The 14,119-nt window shown below is 43.4% G+C and overlaps 1 protein-coding gene across 1 annotated transcript in view; it reads right to left on the bottom strand.

Annotated features, from left to right (window-relative positions):
* Nucleotides 1-906: 906 nt before the first annotated feature.
* MGMT (O-6-methylguanine-DNA methyltransferase) overlaps nucleotides 907-14,119 on the bottom strand; it is a 139,626-nt gene continuing 126,413 nt past the window's right edge. The window contains exons 6-7 of the mRNA XM_051801230.1: nucleotides 9,038-9,177; nucleotides 907-2,073 (exon numbers count right to left, since the gene is read on the bottom strand). Coding sequence (XP_051657190.1) covers nucleotides 1,942-2,073; nucleotides 9,038-9,177 — 272 coding nt within the window. The 3' untranslated portion in view covers nucleotides 907-1,941. The remainder of the gene's footprint in view (nucleotides 2,074-9,037; nucleotides 9,178-14,119) is intronic.

Here is a 14,119-nt window from a genome sequence, read left to right as displayed (position 1 = left end):
CAGCCCTGCGCCGGAGGGCCCTCTGTCGGTCAGCGCGGGAACAGCACCGTCCATCCCAGACTGTCCCTGTTCATTCCTGACTGTCCCTGTTCATTCCTGACTGTCCCTGTCCATCCCTGACTGTCCCTATCCCTCTCCATCCCTGACTGTCCTTGTCCCTCCCTGCCCATCCTTGCTAGTCCCTGTCGTGTCCATCCATATCCATTCCTGATCATCCCTGTCCAACCCTTCACTGAGCCTGTACCTACCCCTATCCCTGTCTATTCCTGCCTGTCCCTGTCCTTGCCCTGTCCATCCCTGCCTGTTACTGTCCATCCCTGTCTGTCCATCTCTGCCTGTTCCTGCTCTCCAGCTCTGCCCTGTCCATCCCCACCCGCCCCAGCCCTGCCTGTCCCTGCCCTTTCCATCCCTGCCTGTCCCTGCTCTGCCCTGCTGCCTCCACCCCCAAACCTCTGACCCAGAACATGATTTTACTCCCAAAGTTGGGTGTTTCCCTGGGAAAAGGTGTTAACTGCCCCAAACCCAGTGCTCACTGCCCCTATCCCCAAAAAAACAAAGTCACATCCTTGAAAAAGCACCAATACCTGAAAAAAAAATCAAGGGATGCATACGTGGGAAAGGTTAAAGTTGACATTTGCTGCCGCCTGCTTTTGGTGGCAGCATGTATTAGAGATATAAAAAAATAATAAAATACACCCAAACTGTACATATTATAAGGCCATATTTTTATCTCGGGGTTCTGGTGACACGTACAAACCACTTGAGCTTTGCTTCCGTGGTTTATATCGCCACGAGAAACCCTTGATAAAAATACAGCTTTATATTGTACAGTGGGGTATAGTTTATTTTCCCCATATATCACACCCTGTGTTTTATTTATAAACAGACCCAAAGACACTTGCACATGCAAAGCAGTTTTTTTATTGAAGTAATTCCAAGGTATCAATAATGCTGGATTAACTAACACATCACGACACAATAATTTTTTGGGGGTAGCAATGGCCTTTCTAAAGAGACATCCATGAAAATATGATAAAACACATAAAAAAATCAGTATTTCCATGTTACAATTTACGACTCCCATACTGGAAATTTCAGCTTCTGGTGGCTTCTACTCACAGAGAACCCTGCTAAAACCACCTCAAAATTTAGCTTTAATGTCTCTTGAATCCTTCCTATGGAGAGGCAGGAAATAAAGCTTCGGATAACAGAGAAATATGGAAGGGAAAACATCAAACTCTAAAGGAATTTGCTGCTGCTAATGATGCAACTATGATGAGCTTTTTAATATTTTGCCTTATTGGACTAATCGAGCTGCTTATCCAAAATATACGATTTTTCAGTAGCATCTCTTCTGCTGCTTTATGCAAAAAAAAATAAAAATTATTCCCATCTCCCAGTTTGAAAAGAAAAGCCTGGAACAAGGAATTCAATAGCTGCCTGCTTTTGAATAGACCTCACTGTGCTCTGTTAACTCCTGTTTAGGTAAAACACCATTTTATGCCCCAAAGTGAGGAGGGGGAGCTGGGCAGGAGCTGGCAGGGCCCTCCACAAGGCAGACGCTTCCTTAGGGGGAAGCCTGAACCTCACATTTGCCACGTCCCTCCCACTCCCTTATCCTTGCTTTAATGGACATTAAAAATAGAACAAAACAGGACTGGAGATGGGAACAAAATCCGTGCACAACAGGCCTGGATCGCTGTAGTCATTCTGCTGTAAAATGTAAAAACAAGAAAGGGCAGCCGAGCTGCCTCCCCCAGGACGCAGCCCGCTTTTTTAATATAGTGGTGCCACCACACATTTCACTTTGGATGTTGCATTATATTTATATGTCACTCAAATATTTACCATTTTTCTGAATTCTGCTGGGTGCTCTGAGAGCTTGTTATAAGCCAAGGATCCGTGGTTGTGTGTCTTGGCTGGTTAGCAGCTGGAGCCGCATCAATATGCCAACTTCTCCTTCTGGAGCTTCTCGTGTGACAAAAGCCACTCCTTCATGAGGCGTCCCCCTCCGTAGTTGCCGATCTTCCCGCCGCTGCGGATCACCCTGTGGCACGGGATTATGAGGGCAATCTGCAAAACACACAGAAATCAGGGGAGGAGTAAAGGGGGAGGTACCCACAACAACGGGACAAGGCACTCAGTGCCCTGGTGGGGATTGGCCACAGGTTGGACTAGATGACCTTGGAGGTCTTTTCCAAATGGAATGATCCTGTGGTTCCATGAGTCTATAAATCCAGCACTGAGTCAGGGGCTGTGTAGCACTGAGTGACAAACTGGTGGGGTCCTGGCCATGCCCAAGGGGGACAGAGCAGCCACAACCTTGGGGCCGTGCTCCCAGGGGAGCACAAACAGAGCTGATCACTGCCTCCGGAGACCTCCCCAGTTCTTAGGCAAAAATAAGCATGGACAGGAATGTTAATCCATAAAAATGATGTAAAGTCTTTAAAAGGGTAAACCTGAGATATTAAATCCCATATATAAAAAATTCCCTGCAGCATCAGGTTCTCTTGCCCCATGCCAGCCCCCTCCACAGCCAAGCCCTCAGGGCTCGGGGGGGTACGAAGCCTCATATCCCCGAGATGTACACGGGGAGAACAAGCAGGTATAGGACAAACTGTTCATCACCATCACCACGGCCTTAAGCTGAAGGAGGGTTGATTTAGATTGGATATTGAGAAGAAATTCTACCCTATGAGGTGGGGAGGACCTGGCACAGGTTGCCCAGAGAAGCTGTGGCTGCCTCATCGCTGGAAGTGTCCAGGTTGGATGGGGCTTGGAGCAACCTGGGACAGTGGAAGGTGTCCCTGCCCAGGGGGTGGAACTGGATGAGCCTCAAGGTCTCTTCCAACCCAAACCAGTCTGAAATTCTATGATCATCCCAAGATTAGGAGAGGACATATTTCTGGGAAAAAACAGACCACTGAGAAGTGGTCCCTGTGCTCCACTTCCCCAGCAGATCCTTCTCTCGCTGAAGCACCTCCACGTGCACCATGGAGAAATTCTCTGCGAGACCAAGGCACTATTTATTATTTAACAGCAAGTCAATCCAAAATGGGTTGTGAATTTTTAAAACCTCCAACAGGAGAGATTTCATTCCAACCTAACCAATTTCAAGAACTTTTTTTCCCCTCCTGTCTTCTACTCTGTATCATTTATAGCCAAATGTCACAGATTCTGCAAATCAATGCCAGAAGTTACATAATGGACTGATAATGCAGAGAAGTACATAAACATGCTTTTTTTTTTTTTTTTATTTTTTATTACAGGTGATTATCATAGCTGAAGTACACACCATAAAAAATGCAATACATCATCTCTAATCATGCCGGGTGTGTTTTGGTAACTGCATAGCAATGGGATTGCAATGATGTGGCTGTGACAACAATAACTCACTCAAAAGGGTAGTTTTCAAAAATTTGGATATTTTATGTCAAAAAAGCGTAATTTATTTCACACAAATTACACACTTTACACTGACTTATTTTAATCTCATTTAATCATTATTTCAGCACAGTTCAAGCTGGGACACACAAACCCTGGCAGCTGAAAAACTATACATACCATAAATTGGGGACTTTTGGGTGTTCTTTCAGTTTTGCTAAGTAATTTCAACGCCTGAAATTTAAAATCTCAGTCTCAGCCTACATTAAATGGGAATACACACAGGTGCTTATTGTTAATCAAGGTTTAAATAAAGAAATGCTTCTAATATCTGCTTTATTTGGAGGTGCAATGCCACAAGTGAATTATGCATCCATGATAACTCCAGCAATTACCAATAAAAGCATTACTCCATGCCATGCCATCCCACACTTGGTTTATGGCTTCTTTAAAGAAATTAGGATTTATTGTGCAAGTTTTTTTTCTAGTTTGGGATTTCTCTGTCTTTACATTCCCCTCAGTTACTTCAGCCAGCTTGGCTTGGGTGACGAAGCCATAATAACACACTGTAAAACATCTCCAAGGTTAATTTGCAATTCTTTAAAATACACACACTAAAGCAGCAGATTTTGATGGTAAGGCTATAAATCTTGGTGGAGAAGAAAAAGGACTTTATTTTCAGGTGGTATTGGACGATTCCTGGGTGGGTGCAGGACCCATTCACTACACAGGGATATGGGGCTGAGCCACTCACCACCAAGCAAGGAGAGGAGGTATGAAATAAATGCAGTTTTTTCCATGCCCAACATAAGGAATTCCACACTAGATTGTCCCAACACACACAAACACCCATCTGTCACCCTCCAGAGCTTTGGATGTAAAAGTGGTACAAAGGCTGTAATTTAAAAATATTGAATATTGCTTCAGTTTGGCTTAATTGTGGTGACAACGTTCAGACCACTAAAATAATTAAACCTGCCAAAATTTATTAGGGCCCTAAGGACATTTTAGAGGGAGAACTACCCTAGTCTGGAGCTTTAATGCCTCAGCTACATTTAATGTAATTTTTATCAATAACCAAGCAGCTCATAATATTAGAGCTCTGCTAAAATCTCCATGCTGTGAAATCTAATTCATCTAATCCACGAATCCATCACGCACACAGACCCTCCCTCGAACGCTATAAAACTTCCAAACCCATAGATTTGTCTCCAACAAAAACTAACATGAAGGAGCCCTCGGATCGATGCCGGAGTCCCTCTGATTCGGGCACCAGCTGAATATTTTCTCCAACTTTGCTTTTGTTCTTCTGGGTAGAGGCCCACAAGGGAAAGAGCTTGTTTTCACTCGCAGCCTCATCAATACCTAAATCCTGGTGAACAAGTGACACTGAGAAGCTGTAATCAATAGCTCCCTGTGCGTTTTTTCTTCTGGTCAAATGGTTCAGCACTACTGACAGCCCTGACACTTGGAACATGATGCTAAATCTTTATCAACAGCCATCTGGGTGAGTGGCAGAACAAGGCTGGGGCGGTCATTAACGCTCGTGGCAATCTGTGAATAAACTAACTCCTGGATAATGCGTTTGTTTAGGAAAAAGGCAGGGAAAAAACTCTCCCTGCACATGGGATCGATTGGCTCTGAACTGCATTTAGCAAATTCTGTGTGAGGATGGAGCAGAGCGGGGCTCTAGTTGTTATGAGTGTTCAGTGTGAGGCAAGGGAACCATCCCATCACATGGCTGCTGGGATGGAGACCTCCTGAAACTTCCCAGCTTGTCAAACCTGGATCAGCCAGGGCACGATGGAAACAGATGGGATATCACAGAATCACAGAATATGCTGGGTTGGAAGGGACCCACAAGGATCATGGAGTCCAACTTTTAGCCCTGCACAGGACCATCCCCAGGAGTCACATCACGTTGTCACACCACAGCAAGAGCCACACTCAGCAAAAAAGAATCCCGTGGTTTGCTCAAGTCATGGAATCCCAGACTGGTTTGTATTGGAAGGGACCTTAAAGACCATCTAGTTCCAACCCCCTGCTTTTTTTTCTGCTCTTTCCCAAAAGAAAATCCTGTGACGTGTCCCAACATGGGTCCCAGGTTATCACCAGCCACCAAAGGAACCAAAGATACTAGGAATGAAAGATATCAGGAATGAAAGATATTAGGGAAAGGTTCTTCCCCAGAGGGTGGTTGGGCACTGAACAGGTTCCCCAGGGCAGTGGTCACAGCCCCAAGGCTGTCAGAGCTCAAGGACTGTTTGGACAGTGCTCTCAGGGACAGGGGGGGATTGTTGGGGTGTCCCGTACAGGAACAGGGGTTGGACTGGATGGTCCTTGTGGGTTCCTCCAACTCAGGATATTCTGTGATTCTATGAATGACCATACAACTAGTTCTATGTGTCTGCAACATGTCAGACCCAAACTTCATAATCTTCTCATAGATGCTCCTACCAATCTCTGGTGTTCAAAACATTTTGGCTGGATAACATCCTTGACTTAGGACAGATTGATATTATATCCTTGATTTAGGATAGATCGATAGCAGCATCAAGTTGTGCCCTTAGCTGGGGTTGAGCCTAAGCAATGACACAATTAGAGAGGATACAAACCCAACGTAGGTAGCTCTGCCTGCTGTTAACAGACCGCTGAAGACGTCTTATTTAAGGCACAGAACAGTCATTTAGGATGGCCTTGGACTAATCAGCCCAACACTCCCCATTTCCCATGAGCCTCTGTGATTTCTTTTTGATCCTCCTCTACCAGTCTAATGAGATATTTAATTGAACTTTATGGGTTCCCTTTGAGGACCACAGACCTTGCAATCAATGTGAACTGCAGTAAACCCTGTGAAGTTTCTCTTGCAAAAGGTAAGCCCTACCCACCACAGCCCCGGTATAAACTGAGGCGAAGACTTCACCACCCTCAGCTGCTGCTGGCACCTGTTCCACCTTCTCATGAAGCTGAAGGTCATCACATGAACTGTGTGAACCAACCCAACTACCACAGGAAACCATGTGGGATGCACACTATCAAAAGCAGAGACCAACTCTTGGATTTGTAGAAGAGAGAAAGGTATTTGGTGGAAAAAGTGAGATTTGTAATTTTATCAAAATGTCTGAGGGACAACACGATGCCAGCTCGAGGTTATTTTTGCTGTTACTACCATCCTTGTCAAATCAGGTTTATCACAGAATCAATCTACCACTAGCACTAGATTGCTCCAAGCTCCATCCAATCTTGCCTTGGACACTTCCAGGGAGGGTCTGGGGTTCGGGCTGCAGGTTTAGACCTCAGGTGGTTGTAGAGGAGCAGGGGCTGCTCACACACCTTTGACCTCCCGTGTTAGTTTTATATGCATCCTCTCAGCATTTTCTTTAATAAGGTTTGTATGGAATGGAGTTGCAAATTGGGTTAGAAATCTGTTTTCACACGAGTTGATGGCTTTATATACAGAAATAACGAAGGTGAGGGGGTTCTGCAGTGCCACATATTATTTTTACATGTCACCTCCTTCATAAAATCAACCTGTGTATTACACAGTCAACCTGCACATTATGGCTCAGAGGTGAAGGACCGTGGAAAGATTTCCTTGGGAAATATGAGGAACAATGAATAGATGCTCACACTGCAGTGTAAAAGGACTATGTGTGTGTTTGCACATGGAATACGGATGGAATTTCAGATTAACTCCAGGAGATGAGTAGTGATAAAAATGTGTTTTGTGATGGGCAGAGCTCTCATTACAGCACTGATTTATTATTATTTTTTAATCACCAGCCTTCTATGATGAAATATTGGGGTGTCATTATATTAACACAGCTCTTTTCCCCTAAAGCTATACATTATTATCTATACCACGTTTAAAAATCTTCTGCTGGGGACAGAAATCACTGCAGCCATAGTATGGGCTGGGAAATGGCAATAATAACCAGGACCCCATTTAAAAAAATTGCAGTAGCTTTGCTGTATATTTTCAGAACTATTTTCATCCTTCCTCACAGGGGAAAAAGCAGGAATTTTCACACCACAACCTGCTGTTACTGCTACTTTGGATGCTGCTGCTCCACTGCAGCCTGAGGGCAAAGCTGGGTACATTTCTAGGCGACAGCAATTACATCTCCTTTTGCACAACACTGGATTGTTATTCTTTGAGAACTGTTTCCTGTAGGTTTGCATTGGATTGCCTTATCTTAATGTACACCAGATTATATTGGAAAGCATTCCATCATATTAAAATAGTTTGTATTGTCAAGTACAATACTGTGTATTGACGAAACGCAGCTTTATGTTGCTTATATGAACTGGTTCATAGGGAAATCTGATGGATGCCTAAAATACCAGGGTGGGCTTCTTTATGGAGCTTGGGAGCTTAAAGCCACGAAGTGTTGCGTGAGTTTCCATGGCTGTGTGTTACCTGTGTGGACCTGTAGGATACCACAGACCTGGCCCATGGACAAACACTTGCAGAGTGTTTATCAGATGAGATATTGAGCTCTGAGTCCAACAAAACAGTTCATTAAACTGAACATGCCACCTGGGCTGCAGTGCTGGTGCCACAAACTGCCACAAGTGAACTGTACCCCAAATATTAGGTAAAAGTGAATGATTTTATTAATGATTGCTGCACAATTTATGCAAAATAGCAAACCTTAATACATCAGTACCTTGAGATGCTTCCTGTGATTAAAGGACTAAATGATAAGCATGATAAATAACTCATTAAACCACTTCCAGTGGAAGGTGTCCCTGACCATGGCAGGGGTTGGAATGAGATGGGCTTTCAGGTCTGTTCCAAACCAGACTGTTCTGGGACTCTGTGATTCTATGAACTGCTGTGGGTTTAGATAATTGAATTGTTCCTTGTGAACTCAGATACATCCATCTGAGCCCCCAGACCCTCCAGTTCAGGATGGGGCTAATGTGAACCCAGACACACTCAAAGACACTGACACAACACATCAACTTCACTGACACTGACCAGTGTGACTGAGGTGCACAAGTACACCTGAAAAGCTAATCCCAGAAAAATAAAAGGGAAAGACAACAACTGGGAAGCAGACAGAAACCAAGGGTTTTAACAAAATGTTCTTCCAAAATCCACAGGCCTGACCTAGAGTGCTACTTCCTCCAGCTGGTTTAAATTCAGGCAAATCACCTATGGAATCCCAGATTTGGGTTGGAAGGAACCTTAAAGATCATCTCATTCCACTCCCTGACGTGGGCAGGGACACCCTCCACTAGATCAGGTTGCTCCAAGCCCCATCCAACTTGGTCTTGTTTTCAGAACCATGCTCATGCCAGAGCAGACTGCTGTTAACACAACCAAAACTGCTCATAACCTGCCAAATGAGGTCCATGTGGGGGATAAAAGACTTCCCTGACCTAAAAATATATAAGAAAGTTTGAGAACAACAACCTGTGTAGAGGCTGGTGAATGAAAAAAGTGTTTCTCTTTCCAACCTAACACCATAAATGGTGGGGGATAAATCACACTAAACTGGGTTGTGTATTATCGCTGATTAAAAACACTGACCTTATTACTCATTGTAGACCAGTTTTCATAGCAGATAAATTTAATCTAATGACACTTAGCGCTCTAAATCCACCATATTCCAACAACTTTAGCTGGAAGTTGATTTGAACTCACCGGGTTCCTCCTCATGGCTGCCCCCACCGCTCTGGCTGCTCGGCTGTTCCCGGCCAGATCTGCCAACTCTTTGTAGGAAACAGCCTCTCCAAACTTCACATCATTCAACAGGGTCCACAGCACTTGTCTGGTGAAGGAATCTGCAAAGAACAAGGGAGCAGGAGCTGTTTGATTGCATGGCTGGAAAAATTAGGGTGAAACAGCTGAAAACCCCAATGAAATGTGAGTCTCAATAGCAGTTTTCTAATTTAAATTTAAACAGCCCCAAATTTCTGTCCTGTTATTGTGTCCTATATGACTACATTTAAATACATGATTATTAGAGAGAGCGCTCAGAGTAACCGATCACTATAAAAAAAGGATTTAAGGCTTTGATTTTCCTATATTTTTAATTTGCTTCAAGTACAATTATCCTGTTAACTCATACAATGTGGTTTTTCCCATTAAATTGGCAGAGTATAAATTAGCATAGAGTCAAATTAAAAGAGAAGAAATAGCTGGCTCTACCTATTCAACAAAAGCCTCGCATCTCCAGCTAATTTCAAACTTCAGCTGGGACTGGAGTCGCCCAGGAAGACGCCCTAGAGCCAGTGGACTCTGTATTATCCTGGCTGACTGCATTTTATAGTCCAGACCCCCAAGCTACAGCTCAGCACTGCAGACATTGCCAAATGTAAGGACTAGCTGTGACCTTGAATCTACAGCACATCCTTAATGATACAGGGGAAAAAAATATATAATGTATCTGCCATTATTTTAATTTTAATTCACCAGCAAATTGCTTCTAAGTGTTCCAATTGCTGGAATAATGAATAAGCAAATGCATTAGGAGCTGCTTTCTTCGGCATCTCAGGGTTTTACCCAAGCCAGGATTATTTTATAGAAGGGAAAGGGATAGCCATGTTTGGATTTTAGTTGGGTTGAACACCTCTTGTTCTTGGAAAAGCTTTGAAGACCTAACTAATGAGTAACTTATGAAAGGAGAGAGCTGGTCACTAGAAAAAAAGGAAAAAAGAGGAAAAAAAAAAGGTGAGGAGACCTTTTCCCCCAACTGAGAGTCTGAGCCTCCTGCTCTGGCAAAGAAACAAACTCATTAAAGACATTTTCTTTTTTTAGTTGTCAAAAAACACATTGATGACGTTACATAGGAAGGTAGAGAAATGTGACTTTGTTCTTAAAGGAAACCCATACCGTGTTATGTGTGTGTTAAATAATAAAAATCACTTCTTAACTGAAGGGAATGATAATCACTTCATTGAAAAAATCTGTTTAGTCTTTATTATAACATTAAGCAAATTAAACATCAGCATAATCCAGGTGATATGAGAAAAGGGTCATCAAAGAAATTAACTTTGTTGTTCATTAATTTACATGGATTAGTAGAGGGCAAAGAGATAGCAAATCTGCTCTAGTTTTTTATGATATAATTTCAAACTGTACACCATTTGTGGCAGTAGGGTGACTTTGGGGTTAATCAGACTGATTTGTCCTTTTAATTGCTTTCTATTCAAAGAAAATTCATTAGATAATGTTCTCTTCAAAATTCATGAATCAATTTAACTGAAGAAACCACATTAACAGCTTTGGGTTCATTAGCACAAGCAGTTGTGTTAGTGGCTGATTGCTACGAGGGTTTCCTTAGGCAAACAGATTTTGTTTACTGTGATTCCTTCAGAAAGGTTTCTTTCAAATCAAATGGTCCTTCTTATTTTTTTTAACCTTTTTCAGTCAGTGAGATGAGCGTTAACCCTGCTCAGGGGTCTCGGGGAGTTACTGCCTGATGTCATCTTTCAAATGACACACCGAGTCCAAAAAATCCCCCTTTTGCCCCCATTTTTGGCAGGTTGGAATGTGATGGGCCTGAAACTTTCTGGAATCTGTTGGAATCAGGAGAAGTGGAGCAGAGTGAGGGAGGATGGGGCAGCTACAGAGCCCCCCCAGCAGCAGCACCAACGTGCCAAGTGGTGCCCAAATTCCAGAGTACCTTCTAACACACTGACAGAGCGACAGAGATTATCCTCCTCTGACACGCAGGGGCACAGATTTTCCTCTTGCCAGAGCCACTGTACATTTTTCATGGGAGAATTTATCCCACCTCTGCTCCCCCATAAAACACTGGTGAAGTTTAGAGTTCAAAAGAATGAAATATTTAGCAATCATGCACATCATTTCGGAAATGTATCTGAAAACCCCATTTCATCCTGCGGGGAGCAAATGCATTAATTAGTTTAAGCAGCTCGAAGAGACAGTGCCAAATACTGTTATTAAACTGTCTGCAAGTGTGAGAGCCTGTGAGCACAACCTGCCCAAATGAGATGGCTGAACTTTCACCAGTTTTCACCATGTGCCAACGTTTTATGCTGTTAAATATCGTTATAAAGTGCTGTAAAATCTGCACTTAAAAATTAACACACACAGATTCTCTCATTACATGAGAACACTTGGTACATCCACGAGCCCAGGATGCCCCCACTGTCCTGGAGACAGATGCCAGCAAATTCATGGCTGGACTGAACCACATCATAGGAATGTGAGTATCAGAGGGTTTTCTCCTTCCTCTGCACATGGCAGTCCAAAAATATCCCCTCCAGGTGACCAGGTGAGCAAGTCTTACCAAGGAACACGTGTTACGGCCATGAGAGAGCAACCAGAGTTGTTAGATGCTATTTACCATCACAGTGATCAATAATTTGTGAGATTTGACATGAAAATGCACACTCCTCCAATTCCCGCTGGCCTGAAGGATGGGGAAGAGAGAGACCTGTGACTGTGTTGGATTTCCAGGTCTCCTCAGCACTGAGAGCCTGTTCCCACCTCCAACTGTGTGTCCATGGCCTCCAAAAGTAGTTGGGAGGGTTTTACTGAAGCACAGAATGGTTTGGGTTGTAAATGGCCTTAAAGCCCATCCAGTTCCAACCCCCTGCCATCAGCAGGGACACCTTCCACTAGCCCTGGTTGCTCCAAGCCCCGTCCAACCTGGCCTTGGACACTCCCAGGGATGGGGCAGCCACAGCTTCTCTGGGCAACCTGTGCCAGGGCCTCTCCACCCTCACAGGGAAGAGTATTTACAGACCAGTTATAAGCCCCAAAAGAAGGACTTATCATGAACCTGCTGATAGTGCCCAGGTGCTCAGAGATCCCTCACACCTTAATTCTCCATATAAACATGTTAAATCCACAGGGATGACAGAGTAAAAATCAAGTTTACTTGAACACTAGCTTTACTGTAACTTTTGGCAGTTTAATTAAAGGTGGTAATTAATCCAAAGAACTAAAATCATACACTTCTAACTAATAAACACAGAATTACAGACTGATTTGGGTTGGAAGGGACCTTAAAGACCACCCAGCTCCAACCCCTTGCCACGGGCAGGGACACCTTCCACAAGATAATGTGCTTATATCCAATATCTAACAAGCATTTATGTTAAGTGTTAGTGAGGGGCTCAGCCCCAGGGATGAAGGATGGATGTGGGGAAGAGCAGTGGGACCAGTGTCAGTCCCTTCCTGCCCCTCTGCACCTCCTCACACAGTTCTTGGGGCAAGAAAGGTTCAAAAGACACACAGCCTGATTTTCCATCCTTTTAAATCCCTTTGATCAAGAAGAATTAAAGACAGACCAGTTTTTCCCTTCCCCTCAATGCTGATTGCTGGGAATGTTAGTTTTTGTTTGTTGTGTTGGTTTTTTGTTTTTTTTTGTTTTTTTTTTTTTTTTCCTGTTTTTATTTGTTTGTTTTTCCCCAAGAGTTTTGCAAAGGCAAAGACAGTTATAAACACTCCCCCCTTCTCGCTAGCTTTTTCACAGCCTGCCTGGGGTACTGCACAGACAACTTTTCTGTTTGTTTTTTCACTTACTGGTTTTCACTGTTATTACTATTAGTTAAAAAAAAAATAAATCAAGCAGAACAGTTCAAAAATACAGCAGTCTGCTGACAAAACGGCAGCTCCCACTGCAGCAGCAGCTTCCACCTAATCTAGAAACCTCAGTTTGGCTCCTGGGCCTTGGAAGAACAGACTCGTATTCAAATTTAAGAACTTTAACTGACAGCAGTGTAAACAGTGAATACAAGCAAGAGAGCTGATTTTTAGCAATTTTGAGCCTTCTTTTTGTTATTAAGCAGGTCATTAAAACCATATTAAACCTGTCAACTAACCTGCTACCGTACACTAGACTGAACTAACAAGTGGTATTGAAACATTTTGCTCTTGTTATGAGGCACTTCCCATCTCTGGAAGTGTCCAAGGCCAGGCTGGATGGGGCTTGGAGCAACCTGGTCTAGTGGAAGGTGTCGCTGCTTGTGGCAGGGGGTTGGAGTGGATGGTCCTTAAGGTCCCTCCAACTCAAACCAGTCTGAAACACCAGTCAAACCATGAAACCAGTCAAACTCAGGTGTTACCTTGTGCTGTCCCTGAGGTTCTTGTGTTCCCTTTCCTGTTCCCCATAAATGCAGGCTAGGGGAGCACTTTTAAACACTCTTATGTATTGCCTATGCACGTATGTCTGCAATATGTAATATAATAAAACAGAAACACAACTATCATGTACAAACATGCTGTATATCTGTATCATTTAAGTAAAAAAAAATGAATCAAAATGCTTTCTTTTAATATTTTTATATATAATAATATATTTTAATAACTTTCAGGCTGGCTCACACTGAGTGTAAGCTCTGTTAAAACCCAATTAACGGGAGCTGTTCCTGCTCCGCAGTTTAACACAGTTTTAAACGTGGTTCCCTTCAGACTGTTGAGGGGGTTGTGGGGCCAAATTCTATCCTTAGAAGCAAGGAACTCTCCCTGGACCTCATCCAGCAGTATTTCTGTAGGTTAAACCCTCTGGAAGTCAGTGGGTGTTTTACTCGAGTGGTAACTGATATTCTGACCCATTTTTTTGCACAGTTGCCTTAATAGCAGTTTACTAAGCACTTGCAAGAGGAGATTTAATTTTAGAGCTGGTGGAAACAAGGAGTTGGATGCTCAGAACCAGCCCTTTACATTCCCTGTCCATGGCATGTTGCAAACTTCCTCAGATTCCCACTTCCCAACCCAAACTCAAGCAAGGCTTTACACAAACCAATGACT

Source organism: Manacus candei, unplaced genomic scaffold, assembly GCF_025592945.1.
Source record: "Manacus candei isolate 608988 ecotype Guabito, Panama unplaced genomic scaffold, ASM2559294v1 h1tg000050l, whole genome shotgun sequence".
NCBI lineage: Eukaryota > Metazoa > Chordata > Aves > Passeriformes > Pipridae > Manacus > Manacus candei.
The sequence above is the reverse complement of the archived record's forward strand: the minus strand, read 5'-3'. Positions and strand labels throughout refer to the sequence as shown.